This window comes from Anomaloglossus baeobatrachus, chromosome 1 (genome assembly GCF_048569485.1).
Source record: "Anomaloglossus baeobatrachus isolate aAnoBae1 chromosome 1, aAnoBae1.hap1, whole genome shotgun sequence".
NCBI lineage: Eukaryota > Metazoa > Chordata > Amphibia > Anura > Aromobatidae > Anomaloglossus > Anomaloglossus baeobatrachus.
In genome coordinates, this window is record NC_134353.1 from 222773486 (window position 1) to 222789813 (window position 16328).

Below are 16328 nucleotides of genomic sequence, written 5' to 3' on the forward strand. Positions count from 1 at the left end.
TGGCCGTGGTGAGCCGCACCTGCGATGCTGCAAGAGTGGAAATATCTCACACAAAAACTTGTTAATCCTTACCAACATAATAAATTAACAGGGCATTTATTATTAAAATCAAAAATAAGGCTTTTTTCATAGCTTCGACATTCATTGGGAGGCACACATATATTTTTCTCTCAACATAACGCTTGTATTTCTTATAATCCCGCTCCAGGCGTACATGTCTATACATTCGCACAGATGCGTGCCTGGGTACTTGCACGTTTCTTTACAGGTACATAAATCTTGCTTTTTGCTTCTTTATACCTGATATACATGGACATAAAGATTTTATTATGAATACATATACATTCATTTTTATTCTGTGTTCTCATGTATATATACATATACCTTTTTTTAATACATTTTTCTTTTTGTTTTTCTTTTTTTCATCAATTTGTGTTTATTTATGTGTTTTTTTTGGTGTCTCTGACTGCAACTCACATTGTGGTTCTAATTGTGCCTTTTTCTTCCCTTTTTTTTTTTTCCATGATTTTAAATGAGTGCACAGCTCTATGAATATTTGTTTCTAATCAGCACCTATGACGTCCCCCTTTTCTTGCACAGCTTTAAATCTTTCATTCTGGAGACACCAAATCATCCATGACTAAGACCGCAAGGTTGAAACGCGTAGGATAGTCCTGTGTTTCACTGTGTGTCCCCAGCTTCCATGCGTGTTGTTTCCTGTTTTTAATGGATCCAATAAAGTTCAAGTTTTATTACTACTTTTTCTCCTTCTGATGCTGGATTTTTTCCTCTGCATGATTGTGTTTCTCCGCCCGGGCCAGGGCGTTCCGTGCATCGGTGGTGGATCCTAGAGTGAAGAGAGGTGAGCTGAATTATTTTCCTCTTCCCATATCACGTTGCTTCAGTATTGCCACATAATCTTCTTTCCTCATGATGCCATCTATTATGTGACGTGCACCAGTCTCTCCAGCAGCAAAACAACCACACAACATGATGTTGTGTGTTTCACAGTTGGGATGGTGTTTTTAGTCTTCAAATCTTCTCTTTTTTTCCTCCAAAAGAAACAATGGTCATTATGGCCAAAGACTTAAATTTTACTTTCGTTAGACCACAGGACATGTCTCCCAAAATTAAGGTCTATGTTCATTTGTGCATTTGCAAATATTAATATGACTTTTTTATGTTTCTTTTGGAGTAATGGCTTCTTCCTGGCAGAGTGGCCTTTTAGGCCATGTTGCTATAGTACTCGTTTTACTGTGGATAATGACAAAATCTTACCAGCTTCTGCCAGCATCTTCACAAGGTCTTTTGCTTTTGTTCTTGGGTTGATATGCACATGTCTGACCACAATATGTTCATCTCTGGTACACAGAACACGTCTCCTTCCTAAGTGGTATGATGGCTGGATATTCACATTTTGTTTGTGCTTGTGTATAATTGTTTTTACAGATGAATGAGGCAACTTCAGGTATTTGGAAATTGCTCCCAAGGATGAACCAGACTTGTACAAGTCCACAGTTCTCTTTCTGTGATCTTGGCTGATTTCTTTTGACTTTATCATGATGCTACACAAAGAAGCAGTGTGTTTCAGGTGTGCATTAACATGCATCCACAGATTTGTCTCTAATTAACTCAGATGTTGCCAACAAACCTATCAGAAGCTTCCAAACATATGACATCATCATATGGGCTGTCCTGTATTTTTTAAAGGCACAGTACTCTTAGTGTATGTAAACTTTTGACTTTGTAGAAAGTAATAAAATGCCTTAACACATTCTCTCTCTCTCTCAATATTCTGGCATTTGGCAAATAAAAATTGTTTTGGTTCCTAATGGACCTAAAACGGGAAAGGTTTATTCTGATTTCATGTCTAATACTAAGAAAAACATGCACATGTGTCTTTTTAGATATTTTATATAAACGTCTGGTTTCAGCTGTATATATATGTATATGTCTACAAAAATGCAGACAATAAACGGTAGGAATATCAAAGTGAGCAAACTTTTATTTTGCCATGTGTGCAAAAAAAAAGCAATGTCAGCTCCTGATTTTGGCTACAAATACTGAGTTAAAAAAACCTACCCAATGTGTGCACGTGGCCTAATAGGCCTGCGATACAGCAATGTGCATGAGGCCTCCCCATTTATATGCCATGCAGTGGGGATTCCATGTAATCTTTCGATATGAGCATGATGGCAGGTGCCAGACTACGGACATTGATCGGCCATTATTTATGATGGGAAAAGCCTCCTGTTACATACTTACATTTACAATCACCTTTCGTTCATTGTCAGATTTGCTCCCGGTTTGCTTCTCGGCCTACCTGTATGACGCTTTCCTTACGGCTCGGTGTAAAGTACAGTTTAGGCCACTTTATGAAAGCTACATAAGTCGTTTCCTCTCATTTCTTGATATACCCCACTGTGCAGGTGAATACCAGAGTATTATTAGCTGCATTTTAAAACAGATGTTCTCATTGGATATTTAGGTCAACTGGGTGTTATAAAATGGAGTGAATGGATAAAAGGCAACCGTCAAGAACAAAGTCTAAATCTGTACGTGAACCTGACAGCAAACAGGGTTTGTGGAAATAGATATCATTGTCAGTGGAACGTTTGGCTGCTCGGATGTAATCTCCCAATGCTGCCCTCATTACAGCTGTCGTCATTGGTGTGGCTTAATCAGAATAGTTTCTGGCTGTTTGTACAAATTGCAGCACACGTCCCTTCAAAAGAGACACAAAGCGCTGTGACAGCTGGCCTCGAGGAAACACTTTTAAAAACAGAACGGCATAGGAAATAAACAGTTTATTACTGCACACGAACAGCGCTTCTGGTAAATGATGACAAAGAGGCATTTACTCCGTCGCTGAGCATCGCTAGACTCCTCTGCCCATCACTGTGTCCGGGTGATCTATCAGGAGAGGCCACCGACTTTGGAGAGCGTAGACACTGTTCTTTGAAATTAATATCTTTTTTTGCCTTCGCCCCGTCGTCTGCATGCTTGTCTGTCACTTGCTTTCTGTGCTGCCAGCAGCTGCCACCTCATTGAGCTCCGTCTGTCTGCTTGTGCTATACAGGGAACAAGAGATCCACTGTTTCTGACTGGTGTGACGTTTCCCTCGGAGTATCCCATCTACGAAGAAACTAAAATAAAGCTCACGGTGTATGATGTCAAGGATAAGTCTCAAGAAACTGTGAGTATCCCGCTGGCACTTTCTTCCTTTTCTCACTCCTTGCCTGCCTCCATCCACTCCAGGGCTCTCTAGAATGACATTAAAGCGAGCAATGGACGGGGTAAGTGGACTGGATGTGCCATTTTCTGTTTGCTGAGCTTCCTAATTACACTTTAAAGTGATAAGTGGATGTTTTCAAGCCTGGCAAATGCTGTTTTGGTCTATGCTCAAAGGCCACAGAGACCGAGCACCAGCTCTTTAAATATGTATATTCTGCATTCATTTTTTATGAACCAAGCCCTTCTTTTTGCTGCTGGTTTGACGGAGGATGCTTTTCTTTAGGCTTATCTTTGGGCTTAGAAGGGCAGGAGTTAACTGCAGCTGTATCTAAAGCTCAATGGAGCACAGTCTCTGGCTTTTCCGCAGCCTGAGAAAGAGAACAGATGGATTAAATTAAACACTGCAAATAACCTTACAAGAAATATGGCTTGTACAAATGGGCCTCTTCACAGCAATCTGGTAACCTGTTATATCAATGTTAGCAGACCATTAAGTAAGTACTCGCCCCTCCTGTGTTATATGAACATGTCGTCTACCAGATTTCTTAGCGCCTTTCTAACTTTGGCTTGTGTTTTTAATAAGCTCATGTCATTGCTGATTGATATCAGTCTTGTCCGGTTGTTTGCACTGTTGAGTCCCCAGAGAGTCGGTCTGGTTCCTTTTCATGTCACTAATTTGTTATGTCATTTAGCTCTTTAATATGGATTATGTTTGTGTTCTTATGCATTTTTTTATAAAATGTTGGAAATTAAATATGCATGATAAAACCTTTGAGATTTAGCTTATGTACATCTAAGGCAGTGTTTCTCAACTCCAGTTCTCAAGACCCACCAACAGATCATATTATCAGGTTTTCCTCAATCAGGTTTTCAGGCTTTCATTAATGTTGCACAGGTGATGGAATTATTCTTTGTCTAATATTGAGGAAAACCTAAAAACATGATCTGTTGGTGGGTCTTGAGGACTGGAGTTGAGAAACACTGATCTAAGGGATGAGACTTTAAAGATGTGGTTTCTTCATACTAATTAAATCTAAATATATCCAAACATACATAGAAGCGATTAGAACTTATGTTGGGAAGTTCTTTTTGTAAATGGTCACTTTTTGGTCAGACGTGTTGGAGATGTTTTTTGCTGTGTACAAATATGAAGATGATTTGATGCTTGTCTACTGGATTACGGTCATATCTGGGATTAAATACATGGTATCACTCCTATATGACATCATCTTATTTTGGTTTTAATTTCAAGATGAGTTGAAGTCTTCTGGTAATAGGAACAGTTTTTGACAATGTCTGAACATATCCGTTTGCTTGTCTGAGTGTGACCGGTGTAACACATTAGTTAGCACTTCATCTGTTATGTTTGCAAACCTGGTAAGACTCTAATGTGCTCACACTGTGCTCCTTAGAAGACGTCAGTGTCTTGAAAACTGTTTTAACTTGGATTTTCCAATATATCAAAAACATTGAAATAATGAGTGACTCTTAGTAGTTAACTTCATGATTCCCATTAAAAACAAATGAATGCTAAGATGTATCTTCTGTAAGCGATATTTTGAATAAAGATGTCCTGATTGATCACATCTATTGATGAGTGAGCAATACCATGCTGGGCTGCTCAATACTGAAAACGAGCAGGTTGGACGCTCGGACGGGCTTGACTAGAGTGCTCGAGTAGAATGGAAGTCAAGGGGAAACTCAACCATTTTTCTGTAAGATCTATTGCAAAAATGCTCAAGTTTTCGATTGACTTCTATTACGCGAGACGAACCTGTCTGAGCACCCAACTGCTTGTTTTAAGTACCGAGCACCCAAGTGTGACAGTGCTCGCTCATCATTAACCACAACATAGAGAAGAGAGAGAAAAAAAAATAAAAGAAAGTGATAAATAAGGGAGTCAGAGGGAGATATATTAGCCACAAATGATAATGATGTAGCCATGACATGCCATATAAACCCTAACCAAGACACACTGTATGTCCAACTGAGCAATGAGAGATCGTACAGTGGCATCAGGTATGGATGAAGTTATACCAAGTTCTGGGGTTCCATATGCATGTGGAACAAAAGTTTGTTACCAGTTTTAACAATACAAGCTGCATACATTACTAATTAGATCTCTAGAACTGATAACACTAGTGTACTTATTGTGAAAATGTATGTAATAATGGCTAGATAATCCATTTTGAAAGTTTTGTCTCTTGTTAAAATGAGCATTTTATCAGATCTAAGTAGATGAAACAACAATTTTAATATCAGGATTATATAGCTATTCACTGACATGAATTTTCAAAGTAGTTACACCAGTTTCAAGAAGTCTAAGAGATGTACTTACTTTGTATTGTCAAATCTTGTTTTACTTTGGATTCACCCTCTTCATGGGGACTTCATGGTTAAAATGCTAGGAGCGATTGGTTGTCATTAAGACGTGACTAATAAAGCTTAAAAAGATGTCAATATCCAAGAAGTTTTGGGCTAAGAAAAGCACAAGAAGTTTTGCCTTCTTGGCTAGTGTTTTCAATGATAATGACAAAAATTATGCAATGGATGTATCCGTTCAGTAAAATACTCTGATTTATTATTTATTTAGTGATATTCTCTATAAGTGGAACGTTGTAGCCAATTAAAAGTTAGAATTACCGTTTGGTGCTATCGGATGAGCTTATTAATGAAGTTACCATTCAATTATCCCACTTGGCAATCCTCTCCATCTGCATTAATCACATTCCGTATTACCAATGAGGTGGTAATTTGGATGGAGCTGGGTTAATTAGGAGAAAAGGGAAGAGATCCTTTGTTAAATTGCTCTTCTTCTACTTGTTTTCCTTTCCTCTGATCATTCTGTCACTTAGGTCTATACATTAGTGTAACTGGGTATGAGGAGTGCATGTCAGGTCAATCACTCCTGCCTTTCGAGAGTGTGATCAGAAGAGACGGCTTTCCAAGTGCATCAGTGCACGGCTCACAACTCTGTCACTGTGCGTGAAAGTCCTGACAAACAAGTCAGAGCTTCTTTTAGACCTGCACATTGTATGTTTAGAAAGTTAGACCGTAATACAATCTTTTGGAAACAGTAGTCTAATCTAGTCATCCCATTCTTATTCATCGCTATGTTCTTTTATTTGCGATTATATTATAACTATTGGTGTGCGAGCACTACCATGCTTAGGTGCTCGGTACTTGTAACTAGTGATGAGTGAACACTACCATGCTTGTGTGCTCGGTACTCATAATGACTAGTGATGAGCGAGCACTACCATGCTCGGGTGCTCAGTATTCGTAACTAGTGATGAGCGAGCACTACCATGCTCTCGTGCTCGGTACTCGTAATGACTAGTGATGAGCGAGCACTACCATGATCAGGTGCGTGGTACTCATAACTAGTGATGAGTGAGCACTACTATGCTCGCGTACTCGGTACTCGTAATGGCTAGTGATGAGTCAGCACTACCAGGCTCAGGTGCTTGGTACTCATAACTAAAACAAGGGATTGGGAATGCACAACTTTATAATAAATATCATAATTAAATCTTGTTTATATTCTTATTGAATTCTATAGTGATGAGGGCTTTTCTCATGCAGGTTGTATGTTGAACTTTTTGTGATCTTGCTTGACATTATCATATTGGCGTTTATTGGATCTTGAATAGCTCAGGCTAAGTCCAGGTTATTATTATACAATTTGTATTTTCTGTAATGAGAATTTAAATGTATGGACGTTTTGTTCAACTTACCTGCTAATTATTGTTTTTCCATTGTCTGTTTGTGATGACTTTGATATAACTTGGCCCAGTATATTTATGTCTTATACAATTTTCCATGATGGATGGAAATTGGTTTTAAAATGGTTTTATTCTTTTTGTCTAAATAAACATGTTTGATATTTGCTACATTTGTGAGTTGAGTGCTTTTCTTAGCCCAAGCTTTGTCTTCCTTACTACTGGTACTCATAACTAGTGATGAGTGAGCACTACTATGCTCGCGTGCTTGGTACTCGTAACTAGTGATGAGTGAGCACTACCATGCTCTGGTGCTTGGTACTAGTAACGGGCAGTCGAATGCTAGGCTGGGCTCGAGTCGAGTACAGAAATATAATGGAAGTCAATGGGAAACTGGAGATCTGAATAAATGCTCAAGCTCTCCATTGGCTTCCATTATACTCAATACACGAGTTGCACCCAACTGAGCATCCAACTACTCGTTACAAGTACCAGGCACCCGAGCATGGCAGTGCTCACTCATCAGTGGGCATTTGGAGAACTGACATTCATTAGTTTTATAAGCACTGTAGTGCATGCAGACTTTTTAATTCCTATTTACCTGGAGAAGGCTCTTTTAAAGAATTGAAATGTGTTGTACTCTACCTATATGCACAGGGCTACTTGTGCCCAATAAGTGCAATTTATCATTACATTTTTATAAGGATTTTTGGCCAATTAGCTAGATTTCTTGGGCGCGCTGATCACGATCATGTATTTTTGATCATCACTAGTTATAATAGCTATGTTGCAGAGTCAGAAATATCATTGGGTTAACATGAGCAGCCACACAGGGGAACAAGAGGTAGGTTGGTCCACTTCTATTTCCAAATGAGAGGGAGTTAGGCATTCTGGTGAGCCCTGGGACTGTTCTTGCACAGGAATATGGTACTCTTCGGTCTGTGTTTGCTCCTAGTATGTTGGTGACATACAATGATGTATTCTTGTTTATTTACCTTTGGACTAGGATTTGTTTTGTCCTTTTTTCATTAGAGGAAATAATTCATCCTGAGTTTAAAAAGAAAGAAATAATTGACTGCTTTATTAGATGTAGTAGCAGAAATAAATCAGGAGGACAGGCATAAAGTGCTGGCAGTCTGGACTTACAAGTGACAGAGCATAGTGTTATTCCAGGGACATTTGAAATAGACTTGGCAGACAAATAGGCTCACGTGATGGAATAAATGAGCAGAACTTGTCTGAATGGATGGCACTAAATTAGCCACTATGTATATTTGTAATCTTGCTGTTCATTTCTTTGTCATCCACAATGATATATGTATGGGCTATAGCTAATACAAACTGTGCAACTATTTGTAAAATGTCTTAATATAACTTATGATTTCCTGTATTATCATGAGGCTATTCATAGTAGATTCGAGACTGATCTAGTTCTTTATGGATTTCCAGTAATAACCCTAGCTCACATTATTACACTGGTTTACAATTGGTAACAGTTCCAATAAAAGGTACAGAAAAACAATGGTGTATTCATAAATGGAAAGTAATATCTACTGGGTGATCATTTTACTGACACCATCATATAGTGACATTTTTGGTTAGGTAGAAGAAAGAAAGAAAGAAAGAAAGGATAAAGAAAGAAAGAAAGAGAAAGAAAGAACAAGAAAGAGAGAAAGAAAGAAAGGAAAAAGAAAGAAAGAGAGAGAAAGAAAGAGAGAAAGAGAGAAAGAAAGAACCACTAATTTTAAAACATGGGCTATCCATATGGTAGGTAATCAATGTCTGATTGACCGGGGTCCTACTTTCGCACCCCATTGATCAGCTGTTGTCAGTGCCGGCAGCCGGAAATGCTCAGTTACGAAGCTGCCCCATCTCTTGATAGTGGCCGCAACCGGGTATTGCACATCCGCCTCCCATTCAAACAATAGCAGGCGGATGTGCAGTACCCGGCTGCGGTTACTATCAGAAAGCGGGGCAGTTGTGGAACTGAGCATTTCTGACCCGACAGTGGAAACAGCTGATCAACAGGGGTTTTGGGTCTCGGACCCCAACCTATCAGACATTGATAACCTATCCTAAGGATAGGCCATCAATGTAAAAGTAGTGGACAACCTCTATAAATTAAAAACCAAAGACGTGCACTAGACAAATACATTGAACATGGGATAAGGAGATATAAGAGGAATAAGTTAGTAGACTTTGTCAGCAGTAATTTCAGGCATGAATTGTAGTATGGACTGATGGCATGTAATGTAGAAAAAGGTATAATAATAATAATAATAATAATATTTATTCACTTATATAGCGCCATTAATTCCACAGCACTTTACATACATTGGCAACACTGTCCCCATTGGGGCTCACAATCTAAAGTCCCTATCAGTATTTTTGTTTGGAGTATGGGAGGAAACCGGAGTACCCAGAGGAAACCCACGCAAACACGGGGAGAACATACAAACTCCTTGCAGATGTTGTCCTTGGTGGGATAATAGTAAACTTATAAAAAACATTACCGAGATGCTAACGGCTGAATTTGTGGGAAATAATATCTTATACATTACAGTACGTGGACAAAAGTATTGGGACACATACACATTACACCTATAGAAGCTTTTATGACATCCCATTATAAATCCATAGGCATTAATATGGAATTGCACTGAAAACAGCTTTCACTGTTATAGAAAGGCTTTCTACAAGATTTTTTAATGTGTCTGTGGGAATTTTTGCCCATTCATCCAGAAGAGCATTTGTGAGATCAGAAAGTGATGTTAGATGACAGGGCCTCAGTCACAATATCTGTTGTAGCTTATTCCAAAGGTTGTCAATGGGTTTGAGGTCCAGGCTCTGTGTGTGCCAGTAGAGATATTTCACACCAAGCTCACCCATTTCTTTCTGAATGATTCTCAGCAGAGAAGTGCCTTCCTCAAACTGTTCCCACAAAATTAGAAGTTTAGAATTGTCCAAAATGCCTTCGTATGATGATGCATTAAGATTTCTCATCACTGGAACTAAGGGGTACTTTGCACGCTGCGACATCACAGGCCGATGCTGCGATGCCGAGCGCGATAGTCCCCGCCCTTGTCGCAGCAGCGATTTCCTTGTGATAGCTGCCGTAGCGAACATTATCGCTACGGAAGCTTCACATGGTCTCACCTGTCCTGCGACCGTCACTCTAGCCGGCAACCCGCCTCCTTGTTAAGGGGGCGGGTCGTGCGGCGTCATAGCGACGTCACATGCCAGGCGGCCAATCGGAGCGGAGGGGCGGAGATGAGTGGGATGTAAACATCCCGCCCATCTCCTTTCTTCCGCATATCCTACGGAAGCCGCAGTGATCCCGGTAGGAGATGTCCCTCGCTCCTGCGGCTTCACACACAGCGATGTGTGCTGCCGCAGGAGCGAGGAACAACATCGGACTGTCGCGTCAGCGTAATCCTGGATTACGCCGACGCTGCACCGATGATACGATTACGACACTTTTGCGCTCGTTAATCGTATCATCGAGCCTTTACACACTACGATGTCACATGCGATGCCGGAAGTGCGTCATTTTCAATTTGACCCCACCGACATCGCACCTGCGATGTCATAGTGTGCAAAGCCCGCCTAAGGAGAATAGACAGACGCCTTAAATTCAACCTCATAGCATTATACCATCTTTAATAAGTCTTAAAGTTGGTGTAATGGAGCCTTTGGTGACATTCTTTTGACATTGGCCAAAACCAGACTCATCAATCAGAATTCCAGATAGAGAAGGATGATTCTCCACTCCACAAAACAAAATTTTGCATTGCCTAGGAGTCCAATGGTGGCATTCATTACACCACTCTATCCAATATTTGACACAACCCATTATTATGCTCTGCAGTCTCTATGCTCTCTCTGCATCCATCTGGTCCTCGTTACATCTTCTGATGCCCTTTGTGTTGAAATTCCTGATTCACTCACTCTGAGACAGGGCTTTGCAAAAGGGTACGATATGTGCCATTAACTACACCACTCATCTATACTGCCATCTCCGCAGTCCGCTCTCTGCCTCTTCTTTTTCCCTTTTGGCTGTCACATACATACATTCTCTCCAATTTCTTCACTGTAGGAAGGGTCTTCTGGGTTAGCTAGGCCTTGGTGGAACAGGTGAGTGGTGTTCTGAGTATTATTTTTTTTTACTTTTTGTCTGGCCCTGTAATAGCGGCTTTGCCATTTTGCCAAATTCGTGCAGAGTGAATTGCAGAAAGTCCGAGTTCTGGAGCATTTTGTAAAATTCAAGCAGAATTCAATTCCACTGGAATAAATTTGCTTGTTGTACTTAGATTCTGTACTTATTTCTCTTTTAAGCCCTGTTTAGAAGCCTAAAGTGAGAAATAGACCAACTTTAGCATTCCTATTTTCAACACAACATTAAGTGTTAGCTCTAATAACTTCCATCCATTTCAATGGCAGTTAAGTACAAGTCACATTTTTTTGCAAATAAGGTGGTTAGTGTTCGACAGAAAGTGGAGTTTAAAAGCAGTTTATGTGTCTATGCGTGAGGAAGAAAATAGGGCTACGTAAATCATTCTGCTTTCAAAACCGCTTAGTGCCAATTTCTGCTTAAAATGATGTGGAAGCCTCAGCATGCTTAAATATTGTGCTTTACGTTTTTCCTGGGAATACATTTTATTGTGAAAATATTCTATTTTTCTTAATATTAAAAGGCAGCATTAGCTGAATGTGCAGGGTCTTGCAGTAAATCAGTGTGTCATAGTGACGGATAGTCGAGGCTGTGTACAGTGCCTGATAAATGGCTACAACACCACGAGATGACTTAATTGTGCCATGAGAGAGAGTCCTGAGGATCTGAGCTGTAGGAGCTGCTTCGTGCTGTTGTTTGCTGTGTGCTTTGAAAATGGTCAATTATTGTACTTTTGTACTTTGCAGCTAATATCCGAGACAATACCAGGAGTGCATTACTGTCGGGAGTTGCTCAGCCATCCCTATCAGGTTTCAGCTACAGATTTTAGATAGAGTCATATGAGGTAAAGAGCAGCAAAAGCCTTATAGGAAACCTGTCAGGTCTCTTATGCCTTCTAATCCAGTAGCATTGGTACCTATGTGCCCAAATTCCCTCCCTACCCAGCCCTGTATAATGCTATTCACTAATATGAATTCTTAAAAAAAATACTTAGAAACCTCACTGTCTCTATGCTAATTAGGCCTTTACTAGTCAGAGGGACAATAGTTCCCCAGACTAGTCGTCTCTCTTTCCATGTTAACACACCCCTGTGGCCATCATAAAATGATTTCCATAAGCATGCGTCACCACCAGCTCCTGGAAATCTTCTGTATGCGCACGACTCATTTCAGCCGTGTACGTTTGCCTTTGAAGCCAGGTGTATACTTCACAGTGTCATTAGGTGCACTGCACATGACCGTAAGTTCAGAAGATTTGTATGTGAGCCATCTTCTAACCTTTTGGTCATGTGCAATATGTGGCGCCCTGCACTAGCCAGGTCATCACAGATAACACTCAAACACCCCCACCCCCACTAGACAGTAACATTAGCCAAACAAAACCCTTGTTGCCTCCCTCCAGGGTCTGATGTCCACACCAGATGTGGCGGAGCCAAGCGGTTGGCCCCACCCACCAAGGAGTTCACAGGCCTGGAGGCGGGAAAAGTCACAGAACGAGTTTGGAGTTTGAAGTGTGAGGAGTAAACACTTGGGTGTCTGGGTTTGTGGCCCAGGCACTGACAGCAAGGTTGGCAGACGGTGGTGGCCGTCTGCAGGAGTGGTGAAGCAACGCGGAACCGTAGGACTGGGGTCGGGCGTTGGCCCGCCGATACCGACCGGGGAGCGAAGTGAAGCCAGCACACACAGGCAGGGCCATCGGACCCCGACCAGGCTTGGAGCCGCCGACAATAGCCAAATCCGAGTGAGACTGGAACCCCAGGGGTTTCCTAACAGCCAAAGACCCGATAAAAGGCATCTGCCCACACCGTGAAGGTATACAGCTACCGCCTAAGGCTAGAGACTCAAGGGCCAGCGCCTGCGGGCAAACGGGCTCCTCCGGCATCCATACACCGGGGAGCGGACTACCGTTGGGGATCCATCGTAGTCAAACAAGTACTTCAAGGTGCAGGGAAAGACAGCCGCCATCACCTGTCCGGGGAGAGACACTGCAGCCGGCTGCGGAACCCGTCCATCCAGCCGTTTGGTTTACCGAGGACTTTGTGCATCTCTTACTGAGTGAGTACACCCGTGCCATCCGGCACTGCGCCACGCTGTCCCTGCAACCCTGCACCTCACCAACCCTGCCTCCCCATCACACCACCGGGCCCCGGGACCACCGACCCCTACCCACGGAGGGGGAAAACAACATCCCAGCTGCTCCCTACCATCGCTCCCGGGATCCCGGTCACCAGCAGCGTGGGGTCCATCTTCACCACAACCCATGGGTGGCGTCACGGACTAAATCCCCCAAACCAACCACCCCTTTCACTCACGGGCAAGGAGCGCCGCTCGAGTCCCCGGATCCGGCCCACCGCTCGAGCCACCGAGCAGCCGCAGCAGCGCCGGACCCGAGCGTTAGCGAGCGCGCGGCGGCGGAGTCCTCCCCGCCCGCGACACAATACACCTAATGGAGCCGGGAAGTTTCCACGCTGCCTACTGATGCGGCGAAAATGAGCTGCGAGCATGTACAAGATGTCCAGGATCTGACAATGGCGCCGGCTCATGCAAATCATGTTATCATGACCACAGATGTGTGATAACATGGAAAGAGGACCAACTAGTCTGGGGAACTAATGCCCCTGCAACTAGTCAAGACCTTAATTAGCATAGGGAAAGTGAGGTTTATAAGTCGTCTTGTTTTTTAAATATTCATAATAGTGAATACCGTTATACAGGTCTGGTTAAGTGGGGAATTTCATGTATCAAAGAATCATAATCATAGAATGATAGAGTTGGAAGGGACCTCAAGGGCCATCGGCTCCAACTTCCTGCTAGTGCAGGTTTTCCTAAATCATCCCAGCTATATATTTATCCAGCTTCCGCTTAAAGATTTCCATTGATGGAGAGCTCACTGCCTCCCATGGTAGCCTGTTCCACGCTCTGACTGCCCTCACTGTCAGAAAGTTTTTCCTAATGTCTAATCTGTAGCTCCTTCCTTTTACTTTCATCCCATTGCTTCTTATACTTCTTTATGTTAAAAGAATAGGTTGCTCCCTCTGCACTATGACTTTTTTTCAGATATTTGTAGACCGCTATGAAGTCTCCTCTCAGCCTTCTCTTCTACAAACTAAACATCCCTAGTGTCTTTAGCTGGTCTTCATAGGACATGGTTTGTAGACCTACCATCTTGGTTGCTCTTCTCTGGTCTTGCTCCAATATACTGATGTCTTTCTTGAATTGGAACGCCCAGAACTGTACACAATATTCCAGTTGGGGTCTGACTAGGGCAGAGTATAGGGGAATAATTACCTCTCTTGACCTAGTTTCAATGCTTGTCTTGATACATCCCAGAATTTTGTTGGCCTTTTTAGCTGCAGCGGCATACAGGTATCAATGCTCCTGGATTGTAGGACATAGGGGACCTGACAGGTTCCCTTTAATATTATATACTATATATTGATGATTTCAGTTAACTTGGACCTAGGGACTCCAGCAGCTTTTAACTTTTGACACTGTTCATGTGGGTAGGAAACATTCTGTTGGCATCCGCCGAACCCAGCTTCATCTGTCAGGTGACCAGATGGTGATCCATCAATGCAGATAATTCATCTCCACATCTTAATGGCAAGGCAACATGTTTTTAATACTGTTTCCCCAAGTAAAATTCAGAAAAGCACTTGGCATTGAGCACTGTATCATTATGATTTCTTTCTTCAGGACTTCTTTAGGTGCATCTTAGCTCCATCAGGTGGCCAGATGGTGGTCCATCAATCCAGTGAATGCATTTTCACATCTCTTCTGACAGAGTGAAAGGATTTATTTACTATCGCACTAGATAAAAAGCAGCAAAAACACATAACATTGTACACTGTGTCATTACAATCTGCAACTTTGGAAGTTAGGGACCAAACTGCGTTCCGCTAGGTGGCCAGATGGTGATCAATAAATCCAGCAAATGCATTTCCACCTCTCCAGTGACAGTGTGGTTTTCAGCAAAAGCTTAGCATTGTGCAATGTGATCTTAGGCTTGTCTGTGACCATAGAAACCCAATCCCTGAAGCCCCATTGAACAGTTTGTGCGCTGTTTTTTCTTCCACAGTCTGTTTGGAACTTTGTAGTGAGAGTTACAACCAAGTACAGAACATTTTTATGAGCTGCGCTCTTCAGAACTCTTTGAGCTTGAGTTATTAATCCATTTCACAGCTGAGATGTTGTTGCTCCTAGACATTTCCTCTTCGTAATAACAGCACTTACGGTTGACTCAGGCATTTATATCCGGGCACAAATTTGACAAATTTACTTGTTGAAAAGAAGGCATCCCATAACATTGCTCTTCAGTCTAACCTATTCTACTGCTAATATATGCCAAGAGCATAACTGTTTTCCAACCCAAGTTCTTCCAAATATTAGCCTGTATATAAAAATGAAGAAGAAATCAGATATCTGCACTACCATGTGGAAATTAAATCCAATATTTATTGTATGGAACATGAGGTGCATTCACAGCACAAAGTGGATGCGTTTCAAATCAGCGCGGTTCATGTTTATTGGAATTGTCTCATGGGAGGTAAAATGCTCCTTTCTAGTCTGCATCAAAGATTTTAAACTATATACTTAATGATTAGTACAGTATAACATTAAAAACAGATCCTGGATAGTGATTTATTGTCTACGCATTTCGGATTGTGATTGTACTGAAAAATGAGTTGTTTTTACTCCAAAACGCATTGAGAATAAATCACTGCCCAGGATCTGCTTTTTTTAGTCTCCATTCCTAAGGCAGCGCGGATTAACCTCTTCTCTCCAGTGTTCAGCATTTATTTCATCGTAGGGCATGCTTCTTCAGTAAATGGGACTTTCACAACTTTTTCAGATGAGCACATTTCCTGATTATTGTTACACCTTTTCCATCCATAAAACGCTATTCTTGCAATTGTTGTCTTCTTCTTTGCTCCACATTCTATAAAGCTATGTGCGCACTAGGCCGTTTTACCTGCGGATTTGCTGCGGAAATTTCTTGAGAAAGGTTTGAAATCTTTCTGCAGACATTTTCCAGCAAAACCTATGGGAACAAAAAATAGCTGTGCGCACGCTGCGGATTTTTCTCGAGAAATTTTCTGGAGAAAATGAGCATGTCCATTATTTTCCGCAGGTACCTGCAGAATACCCCCGGTATTTCACTCCATTCACTGTAATGTAATCGCGAAATTCCGGGGGTATACC

General features: G+C 41.7%; 1 protein-coding gene across 5 annotated transcripts in view; it reads left to right on the forward strand.

Moving 5' to 3' along the window:
• Positions 1-16328, forward strand: part of INPP4B (inositol polyphosphate-4-phosphatase type II B) — a 1087411-nt gene that overhangs the window by 316709 nt on the left and 754374 nt on the right. For 3 of the 5 annotated variants that reach the window (XM_075348265.1, XM_075348236.1, XM_075348245.1), the window contains exon 4: positions 3080-3196. In XM_075348265.1, coding sequence (XP_075204380.1) covers positions 3080-3196 — 117 coding nt within the window. Of the gene's footprint in view, positions 1-3079; positions 3197-3242; positions 3297-3513; positions 3729-16328 lie in introns of those variants that run through there. The other 2 variants (XM_075348253.1, XM_075348258.1) reach the window with 2 other exon arrangements.